Source organism: Neophocaena asiaeorientalis, unplaced genomic scaffold (genome assembly GCF_003031525.2).
Source record: "Neophocaena asiaeorientalis asiaeorientalis breed wild unplaced genomic scaffold, Neophocaena_asiaeorientalis_V1.1 scaffold51, whole genome shotgun sequence".
Classification (NCBI taxonomy): domain Eukaryota; kingdom Metazoa; phylum Chordata; class Mammalia; order Artiodactyla; family Phocoenidae; genus Neophocaena; species Neophocaena asiaeorientalis.
This window is the reverse complement of record NW_020173335.1, coordinates 652667-672707: the sequence shown is the minus strand read 5'-3', so window position 1 is coordinate 672707 and position 20041 is coordinate 652667. Positions and strand designations below refer to the sequence as shown.

General features: G+C 40.3%; 1 protein-coding gene across 1 annotated transcript in view; it reads right to left on the bottom strand.

Moving 5' to 3' along the window:
- Positions 1-57: 57 nt before the first annotated feature.
- Positions 58-20041, bottom strand: part of PIK3R3 (phosphoinositide-3-kinase regulatory subunit 3) — an 83494-nt gene continuing 63510 nt past the window's right edge. Inside the window, exons 6-10 of the mRNA XM_024746178.1 lie at positions 18940-19082; positions 16230-16406; positions 10860-10934; positions 10252-10422; positions 58-3652 (exon numbers count right to left, since the gene is read on the bottom strand). Of these exons, the coding sequence (XP_024601946.1) occupies positions 3454-3652; positions 10252-10422; positions 10860-10934; positions 16230-16406; positions 18940-19082 (765 nt within the window). The 3' untranslated portion in view covers positions 58-3453. The remainder of the gene's footprint in view (positions 3653-10251; positions 10423-10859; positions 10935-16229; positions 16407-18939; positions 19083-20041) is intronic.

Sequence of the window (20041 nt, the reverse complement as noted above, 5' to 3'; positions counted from 1 at the left end):
AAGGTGCTTTATTGCAATGTCTTTATTGTATTACTGGAGCAAGTTGGCCAGACTGTCCCCACTTGGGGAAGGTAAAAAACAAAAAGACCAAAAAGTATCTCCCCTCACCTTCCCCCCACCCTCCCCCACAACTGCACAGCAATGTCTGAACACACCTGGTGACAAGAACAATTTGCAAAAGTGGTCTAGGAACTACATTATGAATTGTCCCAACACAAGACATACAGTTGGCTTCCTTGTAAATCCGATATTTTTACGTAACTACATGAATTTTTTTGACTACACCAAAGACAACAGAAGAATAGGTTTTTCACGAGTAACAACAGGGCACCAAAGTCACATGCTGGAGTTTGTAAGGAAACAAGGTTGTCTGTCACAAGTGGCTGGAGTTAGAGCAAGGCTGAGCAGGTGACAGCAGAGGGCCCAGCCAGGCCCCCATCTGGACCCTCTGCTTTGAGGCCATTGAAGCCTCAAACAGATCTACTAAGGAGTCTTAACTGGCAAGAGACCAACTTGAAAAACCAGTAATTGCCCAGATGCAATTCTTGGCCCAAGAGGACCCATGAGGCTGGTTCCTTGCTGCAAGAGGAGACCGGTGGAAGACACCACATTGGCTCTCAGAGCTTCTGCAAAGCACTTGAGGGTCCAAAATAAGCGGGGATTCCATCGAGGCCTGGAGACAGGGTAGGGGCGGTAATCAGAAGTCCTCAACCTTGACCAAATCAGTGGTAAGGACACCACTAGCCTATACAGGCCTGAGGCATGGCCAAGGCTTAGTTAGCATCTATGGCCAGATGGAGACAGAGCATTGTTCTGTGATGAAAGCTCGACCTGGAAAAGATAGGCCTCTGACCAGTGTCCAGCCAGCCCCAAGCTGCTTCCGTGTTGGTGGCCAGCTTCTCTAGCCAGGAAAACAAGGAGCCCCTCTGGTCTTGGTCTGTCTCTTTACCCTCTGCCTCACTGAGGCTGCAGTTAAGATGCGGAGAGAGAATCCCAGGGCCCAGATCATGGGATAACACACACAGCTAGGTTCTGAGGAAGGAGGCCAAGACCTGCTGCCAAGACCATGGAGTAAAAGAGCTGCATACTACCCCTCTGAGTGGTTAGCAGACTGGTCCCTATGCCATTTCCACTGGTCAAGATCAAGCAAATCACATGGCAACTACTCAGAAAAGATACTTTCCAACTTCTCAAATGATCCCTAGGTCTTAGTTCCCACAAAGCAACAAATTCAGTAATGAAAAACAGGAAAGAAAAAAGTGAAGGAATGTATGACTTAAAAATGAGTAGCCCTTCTCCACAAGCCAGCCCAAGTGTAAACGGTAGATGGCGCTTGCGCTCTCCCTGCACACCCTTAATGCTGCCTGATAAGGAGCAACACATGGTTCATCCTCATTCTCCTTTTCGTTTAAGAGATATCCAGGACACACTAAATTTTAGTACCAGAAAGAAGGGATTCCTTGCACCCAATCTTGAGCATCTAGCTGCTTAGGCAGGTTCAACAATCTGGCAATATGGGGAAGGGATTTCAGCTGGCTATCAACTAGTTAAGGGCTTAGGTCAGAACAGTGACACTGGAGGGGGTTTCATCTGTCTGCCTCACTCAATCCTGAAACTGCAACATAACCAAGGAAAAGCCAAAGATATGCCCCTTTTCTTTCTATCTTCACTGTCAGTAACTCTGGAGGTTCTCCCCCAAATTTTTAATCTATTTCTATGTCATGGTCCATTCTAGATCCTGCCACCAAGATAGGTGCTCAGGGAAAGCAAAATTTGTTTCTTTCATCCCCAAAGCTAGAGTTTCCCTAGGTGTAAACCTTATTTATTCACCAAGACTCAGATATTGACTTCTGTAGCTCAGCCAGGATGCCTGACTGCACAGCTTTGGGCTCAAACAGCTGACTCATTCGAGCCTATTATGGCTCTAGGATTGGCTCAGAGGCAGCTGGACTCTATTTGTCAAAGGAGTGTTGACTGAGGAGGGTGGGGCATAATGGAGGTAGGAGTAGAGGCTGCCTCCAGCTCCATTTGCCCAGCTTCACTCAGCTGGAAGGCTTAAATCACATGAAGCAGAAGATTCCTGGCCTAAAATCAGGGCCACTGGAGCATGAGGACGGTCTGTGCACATCATCTTAATGGCAGGATCACAAAGAAGGCAAAGAAAAAAGCTTCCAGATGGCTTCGGCTAACAGTCTAAACTCCAAGCCATCCCTTCCTCTCCTTGCAAAAGTTTCAGAAACCACTGTATGGAAGCACATGGGTAATGTGGTATGACCCTCGCCCTGGAAACCAGAGCCCTTGGGCCTGTGATTTACTGAAGTCCCTGACCGCAGTCTGGCTCCCTTCCAGCTACAGCCTTAGCCACCTATGGTTCCCCTGGGCCCTACCCAGCAAACGACAGGAGATGACGGGAAATTAAACCATGTTGACTATTTCTGCTGGGCATTTAAACTTGGGGAAGCACATATAAGAATGTTGTTCTACATCATTATTTGGTATATCAAGCCATCTAAAAGCACTGGATTGCACCTTTTCTTTACTCATACACACAAGTTACAAAGGTTTCAAACAACAGATCATTCTTTAGGCTAAGGAAACACCACACAAGTACCAACTTCATTTTATGATTCAAAGCTCACCAGCCCACGAAAAGAACACTATTCCTCACCTCAGAGAAACAAGGGCAGGGCAAAAGGAGTTACACTGACCAATTTTAGTGTTTGCTAAAACTAACAAAGTCTCTAGTTTTACTTTCAAGTTTTGGTACAGAAGTGTGCATTCAGATACTAGTGCCGCCTTCTTCCATCAGACCTTAGTCTGGCAACAATCGTTTTGCTGGGATCAATTTGGTTTCTAAACATAATGCTTCTTTAAAGGGAGGAGCTACTGAGATGCTGACGCCTAAACAATGTTGGTTAAGTACCTTCGGTTGAAAGTTTTTTACCCATGGATTAAGATTCTTTAAATGAAATCCCAAGCCTCCCCATTTTCCTTTGGTTGTCTTTTTCACCAAATGCCATTCTACCATCAAACCAAAACCACCGCCTTGTTGGGAGGAAGAAAGAGGGGCCATGCCCCACCACACTCTCAGAGCAACATGGCCTCTCAGAAGAGGACATGGGCTCCTCAGAGGCTTCCAGATATAACCCTCACCCCCATCAGGCCTAATGTGTTCTGTTGAGGGTGCCTGGCTAAATAAAAACCCCAATGAAACAGACTTTCCAAAAAACAGCATCCGCTCCCAGCTTCCTATGTCAGTGCAGCGGTGAGTCACAGAGAACCCCAGGCCCTGTATGCCCCCATTCTGGCCGGCTGCTGCTCGGCCTCTCCACTTCACATTCACAGAATCACTTCTTGTGCAAAACAAGCAGTCTACGTAGAAAGAATGCCCTCATAGTCTAATAAAAACTGTATAAAAATCGCTAGAGAGCCACCACTCTTCCCACTCCCTCTTTATCTGCAGAGCGAGGGCATCTGTGCGTGGACAGGGTAGGCAAGCCTGACGTTGAGGGAGTCATTGTGCTGGACGAGGGATGTCTGCTGGTAATGGAGCACCAGCTCCTTCAGTGAGCTGTACAGGTTGTAGGGCTCTGCAAAGCCATAGCCCCGAGCAGTGCTGTAGATCACGCAGTGCTTCACTTCCCCATCAGCACTGCAACGATACAACACACAAACACCACAGGGAATTAAGGCAGATAGCAACAGATAAAGGGACCCTAAATGAACAGAAGTCTGAGAGCAGTTGTTCTGCAAAGGAGAGGTAGAAGCTTTTTGTCAATCAAAGCTTGTATGATATCACACCCATGTGTCCCCCCACCCCTACAGACTTGTCACAGAGATACCCTTCATTTCCCAAGACCTGGTAGCTAAAATGGATGGCTGCATTTAATCACTCAGCTCTGGACCTCCATTAGGCAAGAATGCACTGCAGGGGGCAAAACAAACCAAAAAAAAAAATTAAGTGTGCAAATCAGTGGTTTTTAGAATATTCATAAGGTTGTGCAACAATCACCACTATCTCACTCCAGAATATTTTCATCGCCCTAAAAAGAAACCATGTATCCATTAGTAGTCACTCTGTATTCCTCCCTCCCCCTAGACCCAGGCAACCACTAACCTACTGTCACTATGGATTTACCTATTCTGGACATTTCATATAAATGGAATCATACAGTATCACTCAATCTTTTTGGTCTGGCTACGTTCACTTAATACACCATTTTCAAAGTTCTGTGTGGTAGCATGTATTGATACTTCATTTCTCCTCATGGCTGAGTAATATTCTATTGTATGGATATGCCACAATTTGGTTGTCCATTCATCAATTGATGGGACACCTGGATTGTTAACACTTTTTGGCTTTAGTGAATAGTCATGTACAAGTTTTTGTATGGACATGGGTTTTCAGTTCTCTTGGATATATACCTATGAGGGGAACTGTTGAGTCATAAGTTAAACTTCTTGGGAATTCCCCAGAGGTCCAGTGGTTAGGACTCAGTGCTTTCACCACCGTGGCCCTGGGTTCAATCCCTGGTCGGCGAACTAAGATCCCACAAGCTGCGTGGCATGGCACCCCCCAACCCTGCCAAAAAGAAAGTTAAACTTGAGAAACTGCCAAACTGTTTTCTGAAGTGGTTGCACTATTTTAAATTCCTGCCAGCAGTGTATGAGGGTTCTAATTTCTCCACATCCCTGTCAACATTTGTTATTGTCCATCTCTTTGATTACCGTCATCCTTGTAGTATCTCATGGTGGTTTTGATTTACAGTTCCCTAATGACTAATGACATTGAGCATCTTTTCATATGCTTATTGACCATTTATATATCTTCTTTAAAGAAGTGTCTACTTGAATCCTTTGCCCATTTTTAATTGAGGCACTTGTCTTTTTATTGTTAAGAGTTCTTTATATATTAGACACTAGTTGCTTAGATATATGATTTGCAAATATTTCCTTCCATTCTGTGGGTTGTCTTTTTTACTTTCTTGATAGTGTCCTTTGATGCACAAAGTCTTTAATTACGGTGAAGTCCAATTTATCTTTTTCTTTTGTCGTCTGTGTTTTTGATGTGTAAGAGACCACTGCCTAATCCAGAGTCACAAAGATTTATACCTAATCTTTTCTCCTAAGTGTTTTATCTTTTAGCTCTTACATTTAGTTCTATGATACATTTTGGTTTTTTTAAAAAATATTTATTTATTTATTTTTGGCTGGTCGGGTCTTAGTTGCAGCACACGGGATCTTTTCGTTGCAGTGCATGGGCTTCTCTCTAATTGCAGCACGCAGACTCTAGCTGTGGTGCACGGGCTTAGTTGCCCTGCTGCATGTGGGATCTTAGTTCCCCGACCAGGGATCGAACCCACGTCCCCTGCATTGGAAGGTAGATTCTTAACCACTGGACCACCAGGGAAGTCCCTAAGATACACTTTGAGTTAATTTTTGTATATGGTGTGAGGTAGGGGTCCAACCTCATTCTTCTGCATGTGGCTCACCAGTTGTCCCAGCACCATGTGTTGAAATGACTATTTTTTCCCCTTTGAATGGTCTTGAGACACTTGTTGAAAACTAACTGAACATAATTGTAAGGGTTTATTTCCTGGCTCTCATTTCTATTCATTGATCTACATGTTTAATCTTATGTTAGTACCTCACAATTTTGATTACTACAGCTTTGTTGTAAGTTGTCAAATTGGGAGGTGTACTTCAACTCTTTTCTATTCTTTCAGGTTATTTTAGCTGTTCTGGATCCCTTGCATTTTCATATGAATTTTAAGATCGTCTTGACATTTCTGTAAAAGGCCAGCTGGTACTGTTTATAGGGATTACACTGAACACATAGATCAATTTGGGAAGCACTGCCATCCATGAACACGGATGTTTTTCCACTTATTTAGGTTTTCTTTAAGTTCTTTCAATGATGTTTCATAGTTTTCACTGTATAGCTTTTGCATTTTTTTAAGCCTAGGCATTTTAGCATTTTTTATGCCATTATAAATAGAATGTCTTCATTTCATTTTCAGATTGTTCACTGCTAGTATATAGAAACAACTGATTTTTGGTATCCTAATCTTTTAACCTGCAACCTTGCTGAACTCATTTACTAGCTCTAATAGTTTACTTCTTCTTTTCCAACCTGGATACCTTTTATTTCTTTTCCTTGCCTAAATGCCTAGCTAGAACCTTCTGTACAATGATTAGAAGTGGTGAGAGCAGACATCCTTGTCTTCTTCCTGATCTTAAGCATTCAGTCTTTTACCACTAAGTACGATATTAGCTGTGGGTTTTTCATACCCTTTATCAGGCTGAGGAAGTGCCCTCCTGTTCCTAGTTTATTCAGTGTTTTTTAACATGTAAGAGTGTCAAATGCTTTTTCTGAGTCTACTGAAATAATCAGTAGATTATTGTCAGTTGATTTTTGTCCTTAATTCTATTAATATGGTTTATTACATTGATTTTTTAATGTTGAACCTCTTGGCATTCCTAAGATGAATTCTACTTAGTCATGGTTTATAATCCTTTTTATATGCTGCTGGAGTTACTTTGCTAGTGTTTTGTTAAAGATTTTTATGTCTATATTCATAAGGAATATGCCTTCATAAAATGAATTAGGAAGTGTTCTCTCCTATTTTTTGGAAGAGTTTGTGAAGGACTTGTGTTAATTCCTTTTACAATATTTGGTAGAATTCACCAGTGAAGCCAATTTCTTTACTTGTTATAGTTCTATTCAGAATTTCTACTTCCTCTTAAGTCATTTTTGGTAGTTTGTGTGCTTCCAGGAATTTGTCCATCTAGGTTGTTTAATTTGTTAGCATATAATTATTCATAGTATTCCATCATTTTTTTTAAATTTCTGTAAGGACTACAAGTAGCATCCCCTCTCTCATCCTGATTTTAGTAATTTGTGTCTTCTCTCTCTCCCGTGTGTGTTTGTGTGTGTGTGCGAGACTTTAACTATTTGTTCATCCCAATTTCTGGTTTCACTGATTTCCTCAATTGTTTCCTTTTTTAAAAAAAATTTTATTTATTTTATGTATTTATTTTTGGCTGTGTTGGGTCTTCGTTGCTGTGTGCGGGCTTTCTCTAGTTGCGGTGAGTGGGGGCTACTCTTTGTTGTGGTGCGTCGGCTTCTCATTGCGGTGGCTTCTCTTGTTGTGGAGCATGGGTTCTAGGCGTGCGGGCTTCAGCAGTTGTGGGTCATGGGCTCTAGAGCGCAGCCTCAGTAGCTGTGGCGCACGGGCTTAGTTGCTCTGCAGCACGTGGGATCTTCCCAGACCAGGGCTTGAACCCATGTCCCCTGCATTGGCAGGCGGATTCTTAACCACTGTGCCACCAGGGAAGCCCTCCTCAATTGTTTTCTATTCTCTATTTTATTTAATTCAGTTCTAATCTTTATTATTCCCTTCCTTTTGCTTGCTTGGGTTTAGTTTGTTCTTCTTTTGTTAGTTTCTTAAGGTGAAAGAAAGGTAGGTTATTGATTTGAGAGCTTTTTTAATATAAATGCTTACAGTTATAAATTTCCCTCTTAGCACTGCTTTAGCTGCATTCCGTAAGTTTTGAATTTTGTGTTTCTCTTTTTAACTCAAAGTATTTTCTAATTTCCCTTGTTTTCCTTTTTTGATCTACTGATTATTTAGGAGTGTGTTATTTATTGTCCACATTTGTGAATTTCCCAAATTTCCTTATTTTTATTTTCTAATTTCTTTCCATTGTGGTATAGACAACATATTTTGTATGATTTCAACCCTATTTATTGAGACTTGTGGCCTAACCTAGAGTCCAGCCTGTACAATGTTTCATGTGCACTTGAGAAGAATGTGTATTCTGCTGTTGTTAGATGGAGTGTTCTAGAGATGGCTGTTAGGTCTAGTTGTTTTATAGTGTTGTTCAAGTCTTCTGTTTCCTTGTTGATCTAATTGTTCTATCCCTAATCAAATTTCTTACCCCAAATGGCAATAACAGTAAGGATCACAAGTGCTCACTACCTAACTCCTTAACCTAGTGAAACACATATATTGTTGGCTCTAGCCTGAGAAGGCTGTAGAGTTAAGCAATTTCTTCTTAGGCTTCTTTATAATGTCATTTACAGAAATTAAAATGGAAAAACAAGTGAGTTTTATGCCTTGACTTCCTACTACATGATCATTTTTTTTTTTTTTTTTTGCTGTACGTGGGCCTCTCACTGCTGTGGCCTCTCCCGTTGCAGAGCAGGCTCAGCAGCCATGGCTCACGGGCCCAGCAGCTCCGCGGCATGTGGGAATCTTACCGGACCGGGGCACGAACCCGTGTCCCCTGCATCGGCAGGCGGACCCTCAACCACTGCGCCATCAGGGGAGCCCCTACATGATCATTTTAATTTTGCTATGAGTCTCCTTAAAAACTGAACTTATTCACATCCCTAACTTCAGCAAATGTCCTGAGTAAACTGAGAAACCACTGTAAGCAGGCTTTCTGTAGCTGGAGTGGCCAACAAACAAGTGGAAGTCTGTGATGCCAGACTCTTTTGCTTCCAATCTCTCCAAAAGTGAACCCCAATATGATATATTACTGCAGTTGGTTTTCATAGGCAACAGAAATCCACACTGCTGTGGACTTGAGTCTGATTAAGTCTGTGGCTAAAGGAAGGAGAAGGAGAAAAAGAATACAGCTCCCCAAGATAGTCAAGCTGCTCCTTGGTCTCCCAGGAATTAGCTGAGCTGCTGAGGAGCATTTTCCACCAGCCAAGTCTTTAACCCACATGCTGCCACCCAACGACCTAGATAAGAGTGAGGGACTACTAATGCACTGGGCTTATTGTCTTCCTTCTTTTTATTGTTCTTAAAAGATCTCAGATCCTGCAAGAGCCATCTTCTCCTGCCATTTCCACTCAAATAAACTTGAGTATCTGAGCCCAGGTCAGAGAGAAATGAAACGTTTCAAGTAGCTCTATCTTTGGATAATACTAATCCAATTCCTGCCTTACTTTTTGCCCATAGATGTCCCACTATTCAATATCCTTTCAAAGTCCAGTTCAAACGCCACCTCTTCCACAAAATCTCCCAACCCTCTTTCTCCGTCAGAATTAGTTCTTCATGCACACAGCCTACTAGTGATACCTATGTCACAGTGATTTTATTTATCTTGGATATTTAACTGTGAAATGAGAAAGTGTGGTGCAAAAGAAAAATGCGGGCTTTGAAACCAGGTAAAGTTGGATTCAAACTCTGACTGCATGACAGAGACAGACCACTAAGGACAAGATGATCATGTAAAGCACCAAGCATTCTGTTAATATGAGTGTCTTTTGTCTGTCGTCATCACTTTGTCCTCTTTGAGGGCAAAATCATTTTGTCATCTTTGCCTTCTGGCATGTCCATCAGCAGCATCATTATCGTAATAATATTAGTAGATAACATTTATTTAGTGTGTTCCAGCACTGATCAAAGTATATTAAATCACACATATTAACTCGAGTAATACTTTAAAAACCCTTAAGTAGATATTATTATTATCCTTATTTTACAAATAAGGAAACTAGGCAAAGAAAGTTTAAGTAACTTACCCTAGGTCACATATCTAGTAAGTGGTAGAGTCAGGATCTGAATCCTGTATATCTGGCCCCAAAGCTTGCTCTCATGACCATCATACTGTACCTCCACTCTAGGTATGGTCTTTGTCAATGAAAACAGTTGCCTTTTTAAGGAATATATATACAACACTTTGGCAAAATCTCACTGAGGCATGATTAATTGTCCCCAGAACTTCACTTTCCATTAAAAGGAAAATAGGCTTTTCCAAACAAAGTCATAAGATCATCTTACAGAACACATCCAACATTTTCTATCACAACCTCAACAGAATACTATTTAAGTACAAATTTTAGATCGTTTTTCTTCTGAAGTAAAAACAGTTGTTTAATCAAGCCTTCCTTAATATGACAATGAAGGCCAAGTTAGGCAAGCAGGAGACTACTAAAGAATTAAGTGATCTTTTCAATTGAAAACCTCAAATTACTTTTCATAGACACCTAAAGTCCAATAGCAACAATGCAGGGCCTAGTCTGCTTACCATTTAAATTAAAATCCCCGAAATAATTTCAGATGGTATTTCTCTTAAAGCAACTAACTGTTTTCTTTGTACTAATATTAATGGTCTAAGCCATGGTTCCTCATTTTATTGTACTTCAACTAATTTGATCTGAACTTTAGGAGGGGTTGATTTTCTATTAATCAATGAGGAAGTTTTCAAAAGGTTATACCCCCAGAGAAGACTTACACCACAGAGCAAGCATAACATCCTTTCTTGCTACTCTCACGAATTAAGAATGCACCATCAGGTTTCCCATAAAGCAAGTCCTCTGCTTGTACTCGATTGATATCCTCAACAAACCAGGTTTTCTCATCATAATGGGGCAGGTTTTCATCTTCCTCATTGATAAAATAGGTCCTAAAAATTAAATGTTAAAATATTATTCTAACGATCAGTTTACTTATATCTAAAAGCAAATTCACGAATAACACTCTCTTCTAAATCTTAAACCACAAAATGACAAAGTGGAATTGCAATTAGTTGGATTTTTTTAACAGCTTTATTATTTGCTATTATGCAGAAAGCACAGAATTCACATGTTTCATCCAATAACCTGACACATGAATGTCTGAATGAGCAATGCTTAAGCATCCAGGTTTCATATGGTTCATCAGGTCTTTGAACTCAAGTGCCTATAAGGTATTCTTGAGGCAATTCAATTTAAAGAGGTGCAAAGTTCTTGATTCAAATGTCCTCAAGTAACAAAGAGAACCAGCACTCAGTATGTATTAAGAAGTCCCATGTCTTATCCTGGAAACAAAGCCCTCTGACAGAAAGGTACAGAGAGAACTTACTCAGCAGCATCCTCATTCTTGATTCCCAGCCAGGCATTTAGGCGCTTCTGTCTTACTCCTTTGTGATTGAGCCACCTGCCAGAGGGAAGACACCAGTGTCAGTGTCTATGCAAACTCTGCCTGGACAAAGTAGACACGTCCAAGCCAACCAAACTTCCAGGGTCCAGGAACTTATTTTCCCCAGTCCTACTAAGAATGGCCAGAGATTTCCCTAAACTTGTTTCTCCATTACTTTTCCTTCAACTTTTTGCAAAAAGGCAGAAACACAGAAAGCTACTTGAAATTAGGCACTTCTCTCACTTTTCACTTTCCTTTTCTAGAAGGTTATATAACCACAAGCACACATATACTTGCACTCAAACACAATGGGACACTTGTTTCTGAAATCATTAGTTAGGTAAGCATGGTGTCACATTTGCAATCTCCACTAAACCAGAGTATGCAATCCCTCACTGGCCTACTACATTGAGTTAAATTCTAAAACAGAATTTCAAGGTCTATTTTTGCACCTAAGCAAGCCACAAGAAATTCCGGGTGGCAATCTGAGTAATTAATACAAATCTACTTCGTCACCAGGTAAATCACAGTATTTCAAAATATACCAACATTTTAGACGTAAAATGAAATAAACCATTTCATCTCATTCCACTGAGATGGATGATAGCCTGAAACTTCAGTGGAGTATAAAAACTCATTCATCACCATCCTCCAACCAGGCCCCCGATCATTCAGGTGTCATCATAAACATCTCAGGGAAGACTACCCTAAATTGTCCCAACTAAGGCAGTCCACCAGTCACTCTACACTTTTCTTTATTTTATCATCTTCATAGTACTTGCCTGCAATTCATTTTTTTTAATGGGTTTTTTTTGGTTTTTTGGCCACGCTGCGCGGCTTGTGGGATCTTAATCCCCAACCAGGGATTGAACCCGGGCCACAGTAGTGAAAGCGCTGAGTCCTAATCTAAGGCAGTCCACCAGTCACTCTACACTTTTCTTTATTTTATCATCTTCATAGTACTTGCCTGCAATTCATTTTTTTTAATGGGTTTTTTTTGGTTTTTTGGCCACGCTGCGCGGCTTGTGGGATCTTAATCCCCAACCAGGGATTGAACCCGGGACACAGTAGTGAAAGCGCTGAGTCCTAACCACTGGACCACCAGGGAACTCCCTGAAATTCATTATTTTCACTTGGTTATGTTTGTCTCCCCAGCTAAAATGTAAGCTGCTTTAAAGAAAGGGATCTGTCCTGCTCATGGCTATTCCAAATGCTGAAAACAGTGCCAGCACATGGTAGATATTCAATAAATAGTCAGTAAATATCTGTAGATGGGCCACTTTTAACAAAGTCTTCAGGGTCAACTCCAAGGTCATCTTGTATCTCCCTCTGACCCCAAGTACACTAGATAACTTGGCATCGCACCTAATTTTAAAGTTATTTTAAGACAGATTACACAGCCTTTCTCAATAAGACATGTTCTTCAGTTAACCTGGATTTCATTTTGTATGCTTAGTGAAACTGGAAAACAACTAACATATGATCTTTATAGAATTTATTTAGTAACAAACCCCATCCTACACTATCACTTCTCTTAGCAAAATATCCAGATACCCTCCTCTAAGCACTCTTAACATCCAAAGTTTTCTATCCTTGAAGAACTGATCTTTCCTTTGTTAAATAAAGAGACAAGCACACTGGGTAAAAGGCTTAAAATGAACAAACTGCACCACATTTTCTCTTGAGTCCCCATTTTCTTGTAAACCACCAACCTCTGTAAACTGAGCTTCCCTTTCTGCCACAAGGAATGTTAAGACACCCAGGAAAATCCAGGCGAAAGAGAAGAATATTTTGGTTCACGCTCCATCTATGATGGTCTCTGCCTTCTGACACAGGCAACTTTTCTAATCTCCCAAAAGTCCATTTCAAATACTACTATATAGTTCTGACTCCTTAAACATCTAATAACAATGCCAGGAACTGACTAGCTTCTAAAAATGATTTTTAAAAAGCTCAAGTAAATTTAGCATGTTAATTCATATTTAACTTACTGTTATTGAGTAATGCCACATATAAAACAGTACATTCTAGGGGAAAAACCTGAACAAAGCATCAAAGACCTAACATCCAATTCTCATTCTGTCACTAACTGTGTGGTTTTTTTCTTTGTTTATTCTAAAAAAGATATGAAGTTGAAGTTACAACATAAATTCAGTTCACATAGGATGAACTTATTTTCTTTATGTTCAATTTTATCTTCAACATAAAATCCCTCATCAAACTATCATTTTGTTTACTGTGTACTATGACATTTCATACTATGACATTTCGCCTAATTTGTATCAGTTAGGGCCTTGGCTAGAAGCAGAAGGCACAGTCAAACTGGTAGTTGAGGAGAGTTTACTATTTACAAAGGTCTTGAGATGTTTTAGAGAAACTCCCCGGGGCTAGCAGTAGTGGGAAGACATAACCTCTCCTAGAACTGAAGAATCAGTTGGAGACAGCAGTGACTTGAACCCAGAGAGTATCCTATGGAGAGTGCCACCTTTGGTAGAGAATGAGCCAACTCACTGTGATCACACAGAGAGGAAGCCAGAAAATAAATATTCTTACTTCACTCTCCTCCTGCCCTCTCATCTGCCAGTGCCTCCAAATGGCCAAAACTAATTAGAAGCCAGAGGGCAAATAGATCCGTTTTCTTAGGCACAGAGCAGGGTAGAGAAAGATGAAGAGTAGAAACTGAGAGGGCAAATGGAAAATTCCAGCACACCCTTTGAAATGGATTAGCGGTGTTTTTTTTTGAAATGGATTAACTTTAAGTGGACTTTTTTTTCCAGGACCTATTATCCTCAGATAAAGAGATGGCTTCCTGTACTCAAGGAGTGTTTACCCAGCATAAGAGAATGGGACTTTTAATGGCTTATTTAGGATACATTTTAATGTAAGATTAAACTAACTTTTGTAGTCACAATGTGTACCTTTACCGAACAATTACTGACACAGTAATAATATCCTTCAGAATTCCTCATACACACAGCTGCCCCATCTTGCCTCTCCAATTTTACTTTCAGGAAGTTGACTTTTTGCAGCTATGTGTAAGATGACATTTATTCAAATTAAGTTCTATGATATTCAATTTGGATCATAGTTTCAGTCTCCTGAGATCTTTCTGGAGCCTGATATTTTATCATCTATCTGATCAGGTACTTATCCCAGCTTTTTAAAATATGATCAGCTGCTAATGACGATCCAATCACTGATAATAATGTTACTTTGGGCGTAGCTGTGGATGGACTGACACACACTACACAGAGCCTACTTTAGGGTGGCAATAAGTCATAGTTTATTAGTCAGGAAGACTAAGTTGTGTTATGGCAAATTATTCTTTATTTTGCATTCAGGTTTATGAATACCAAGAAAAGTAAATGGTAATCATGAAAACTAGCTCCTGATGAAAAAGAATTGCAAATGAACTCCTTTTTTTGAAAAGGAATTTTAAAGGCTTTTAGGGAATTCCCTGGCGGTCCTGTGGTTAGGACTCGAGCTCTCACTGCCGTGGGGCCTGACTGGAGAACTAAGATCCCGCAAGCCACATGGCATGGCCAAAAACTAAAAATAAAGTAAAAATAAATAAAGGATTTTATATTTAAGAAATATTTTATTCTATATTTAAGAAATGAAAATCTGCATTTAGGCATTCAAGAATATTCTAGAAACAGTACATTGGAATCTCAGCAGAAAATCTCAAAAAATCCTTATGGGCTATACAGCGGGAAGTCAGGGAAATGTCCACACGCAAAAGGGACCTGATAAACTAATGACAGTCTCTCGTTGGGTGCTGCAGAATTCCAACCTATTCCAACTTCAACACAGGACCAAAGACAGATCATATTCAGTATCATGCAGCAATACAACCAGTCTCTTTCAGGACTGACTGTACAATTTCAGCATTAGAGCAGATCAAGCCTACCAATCCTAGTATTGTCTTTGTTAGAAACATCAAAGCATGGACTATGGGACAGTGGAAGCAACACTTCCAAAAGAGGCAATGGTTTTCTGTGTCTCCCTAAATATCCTAGCAGGATACAAGCAGGTCATGGCTTATCATCCATGATAAATTCTAAATATAGAGCTAAATTCTCTTATATTTAGCTTACATAACTTGTTAAAGGAACTTTCAAGGTCTAGTTTGCCACCCTTAGTCATGCACCTAGGAATGGTAGGTTTCTTAATATCTCATCACTTTCCAGGGCAAAGAAGTGCTTCCATTCATTCCTTTGGTCCATGGCACAGCCTTCTTGGGACTTTCTTCAGCTTCATTATATGACCCAAACCATATAAGCATTCCAAGAGCAGACACATCCTGCTTTTACACAAAGGCACATCCCTGCCTTGCTTCCAAAGCTCTTCTGTATGCTATGTGTACTTCCTTGATTTTTTTGGCCACAATAGCAAACTGAAAGATCTCTAGAGAGGAGTGCTACTAAAAATTACTCAGTATAGTATAGTTATAATTGTTTGCTCCCAAAACAATCACCTTAAATTTTCCTCTACTGAAACTCAACAGCCAATGTTCCAACCTCTAAGCTTGTATTTTATCCCCTCCCTCTTTCTGACACAAAGAAACCCTCAGAGGTCTTTACTCTGTCTCCTCCTGCCAAGAGTTTGAACTGAGTGTGTTACATGCATGAAAGTCACCCATAAACATATTACATAACAGTCTATTATTACCTAGAACTAAACCTAATATATTTTCCTTTCTCATGGATTTTCTCCTTCTATGAAGCAGTCATCTGGCCTAAACCTCTTAATCCACACATCTTGTTCTGATAATATATCTTTCAATCTATATTTAGATAATATCCCTATATCTAGCTAAATCACAGTTTTCCATCACTCCTCAGGTGTGCCATTTTTCATACCTGCTATCAACAGTAATATTTCTATTACTTAAATATAGAATCTTATTTCTTAAATATAAAAACCCTTTAATAGACTATTCTGTATACTTCTTTGTAGGCCCCCACTATTAGTGCCCTTGCCTTTGAGGGGTAATTTCTGTTTCTGTGGTTCTTCTATGTAGCCGAAGATTCTGGGTTTTGTGTTTTAGGCACACATTAAGGAATCTGTACCTTTAAAACTCAACCATTTTGCTCATTTGTATGGATTACAGTCTTACCTTCTGACTGGCCCCACACGCTTGACTTCAGGTAGACTCTGATACCGCGACTACTAACAGGACTGCTTTCCTAACTTCTTACAATCTCACTGGCCAGTTCTCAATGACAAATCTCTTCTTCTACCTCTAAGGTCTCTAGCACAGTAGGAATCAGGTGGTGGTGGATCCCTCCCACATAGTCCCAGAATACTCACACAAGGTGCTGATCTCGGATCTTGCGCAGCTGGATCAGGTCAGGTTTGATACTGTTCATTTTTTTATCTATTTCCCGGTTGTCCAAAGCTTGTTTCTTCAAATCCTGCTCTAGACGCATTTTGCTATCATGAATCTCACCCAGACGTGATTTTAATTTGTCATAGTTCATCATAATTCTGTGAAAATATTTGACATATTAAGGCTAAAACATGAACCAAGCAGGAGCTTTCCACAGTATGAACACAGTCCTAACACCTGAAGTGTGGTGGACATCTGCTGTTTTTGCCTAGCACATATCCATTCCTACTCTTCTGGAAACAGCACCCTCATGTTCCCTGCCCCCTTCTCAGATTCACAGGTGAACATCCATACCACCCAGCCTGGCCAATAAGAGTGTTCCATTCCTGGTGGCGCAGTGATTAAGAATCCGCCTGCCAATGCAGAGGACATGGGTTTGAGCCCTGGTCCAGGAAGATCCCACATGCCCTGGAGCAACTAAGCCTATGTGCCACAACTACGGAATCCTGCATGCCACAACTACTGAAGCCTGCGCGCCCTCGAGCCTGTGCTCAACAAGAGAAGCCACGGCAATGAGAAGCCCGCACACCACAATGAAGAGTAGACCCTGCTCACCCAAACTAGAGAAAGCCCATGCGCAGCAATGAAGACCCAACGCAGCCAAAAATAAATTAATTAATTAATTAAAAAAGAAAAAAAAGAGTGTTCCATTCCATCCTATCCCTGCCTCAGGCCACAATGACTTGTTCAGAAATGGGAATAATACCCAAACTGACCCAATGAGAGTCAAATCTAGGACTCTTACTAGAAATATTGTAAACAGAGATTCTCTCTTTCCACTGGGACTAAGTTGTGAACATGTGATTCTATGACTCCCAGCAGCTAATATTGCTACCTCGTAGGGAAAGCCTGCCTGAGGATGAAGCCAACACAGAGAAAAACTGAGCCAAAAGACACAGCATGAGGGGAATCCTGATGAACTTGTTTGGGCCCTGGATCCAGCCATGACTGAACAAGTAAAGCTGGGTTACTGTGTGAATTAATTGTGGTAATACATGTAAAAGGACTAAACTGTGCCTGGGACATCTTGGTAAGTACTCAGTAGATGACGGCCCTAAGCTCTTCCAGCACACAAAGTTTTGCTGTGCTCTGAATCCTAAGGCAACAACTGTCCACATTACTCACTTGTCACTCAATAATATGTAGTTTTATATTACTATTAAAACATCATCATGATACTTTAACTCCCTTTGCAACTAAACTACAAGTTCTTTTCTATTTCTTCATTATTAGTAAAAACTGTCACTTACTGATACCATATGTCAAGATACACACACACACACACACACACCCCTACCTTTCTCTACCATAAATGTGTGTGTGTGTATCACTTAGTCCTCATAGCATTTCAACAAGGTTTTATCCACAGTTTTATGGAGGAAGAAACAGGCTCAGAGAGTTAAGTAACTCACTCAAGGTCACACAGCTAGTAAATGGTTGATATAGCATTTAAGCCCACAGTTTTATTCATTAAGCTATACTGCCTCACAGCACTTAATACTATTCTTAGGCACACAGAAGTTCACTAACACTTTGGTGCTAATATGAGAAATAATTTTGCTTTTCCCTTGCATGTGACTCATTTTTCTTTATGATCCACTTTTTCACGCCTCAACCCCATGTTATTTGGCTCATTTTCTAATACTCCACTAAATTTGCTTTGATAAAGGTTCCCAGTATTCTTTTAGTTGCCAGATCCAATACTTATGCTTCTCACTCTCTGTGTAATCTCATCCTTAGCAGCTACCATCACCTACAACACCTTGGCCTCCCAAATGCTTTCTGTACTGTGAGTTCCAAATCCAGATAACCAGCCCCTCAGACAACTCCATTTGGGTTTTCACAGGAACTTCAAAACTCATTGGTTCCAACCCTGAACTCCCCTGATGTACTTCCCATTTTGGTGAATTATACATCCCTTAGTCACTAATATCAGAAATCTAGGAATTATCTTTGGCTTCTCCCACACCTGCCAGATCTGGTCAGGCACCAAGTCCTTAGCATTTCTATTAACTACCCCTCCTTTCGTGCCATTGCTCTGGTTCAGGCCTTCACCATCTTTTAACCTGATGACCACAAAGACGCAATCAGTCACCTGCAACATGCAGGCTGGTCTTCCTGCCAATGGTCTTGCTCTGCCTTCAACTAATTGTCAGACTGCTGCCGTTGGTTTTCAGTTCAACAAATATTCCATGGGCACCACTATGTACTCTCAGGCACCATAAAACCTGCTGGAGCTATCAGGGAAAATAAGCTACCACCCTTACTCTCAACAAGCTCAAAATTCAGTGAGTGTGACTTTCAGTAAATGTTACACTAGGGATCAGGATAGATGCTGCAGGGGCAGGGATAAAAAGCCCCTAAACCAGTCTAGGGAATCAGGGAAAATTTTCCAGTAAGTTGTATCTAAACCGAGTCCTAAAGGATGAGTCGGGGTCAACAATTTTGGAGGACGGAGAAAGAATGCAGAAGAGACAAAGTTCAGCTTGGTGCCATTAGTGGGAACAGCAAGTAATTCCATATGGCAGGACTGTCAAGTTTGAGGGCGTAAAAGCAAACATGTCAGAGATTATTGGAGAAGAAAAGACGTCTCGGGTCACTGATGCACTTGTAAGTATTAGGTAGATTTACCGTTCAATTTCCTTTTCATTCCCCTCTTTCCGAAATCGCTCAATATATTCTTTGCTATGTTGTTCTTGTGTATGACACTGCTCTTCAAATATTTTAATTGTTTCATTAAAAGCTTCAATTGCAGTCCTCTTCATCTGTATTTCCTATAAAAAAAGAAAACACACACTTCATTATCTTTGTATTTTTTGTAACCTTAGGCTTAAAACAAATCTTACAATTCTTGTTACGATTCCATATAATATCAAATTAAGGGGACCAAAACAAACCCTTCTACCCATATTACTTGTATATAAAATACATCATTCAAACCCTAAAATAAAAGAAAAATAACTATTACCTGAAATATAGCTGAGAAACACAGAAAGGCCTCTGAGTTGCTAAGAGAGATTAACCCTGAACACCTTGAAGACAAGGATAAAGTTCTGCCTTTGTAACTAATGTAGTGCTGACCCCCAAAGGGTGCTGAACGAGTGAAGAGACAGAGCAGAGGAGTTCATGCACCAACATGCAAAGCCTTATTTCCAGAAGAGCCCTATAGAGTCTACTTATACTTACTTTCATTTCTAAAGCATGGCGTTTTCTAAACAGATTCATTAGTAGATTAATCTAATTAGAAGCAGAAAATGCAAAGGGGAAGAATAGCTGCTAAAACGAGATGGAGAATAATATGAAAAACTAAAAACTCCACAAAACAAAAGCCCAGGAGGCTAACAGAAGCCCAGGAGACTAAGCCGTTCACATTGTTCACCATATAGGGTAAGTGGTCCTCCGCATTCCAATGAGCTCTGAATATATTTGTACACTTTAGCTTCTGAATCATGATTCTCCTAAAGTCTTCAAAGAGGGTTAAATTTTGTTCAATTTACTTTAGAAAATCAAGAAATATGTGTAAAGGTCTAGAAAGATTGCAATCCTGAATGTTTACAATTTTAAAAGTTCTGGTGCTTATGGGATAATTCAACTATTTAGCACTGATTAATTTCAACAAATGATTATTGAGAATCCACTGTTTAGAAAGTACCACCTGGTGTTAAAGAGATTCATAAAAAAAAAAAAAAAAAAAAAAAAAATTTAAAAAAAAAGGGGCCCCCCCCCCGGGGTT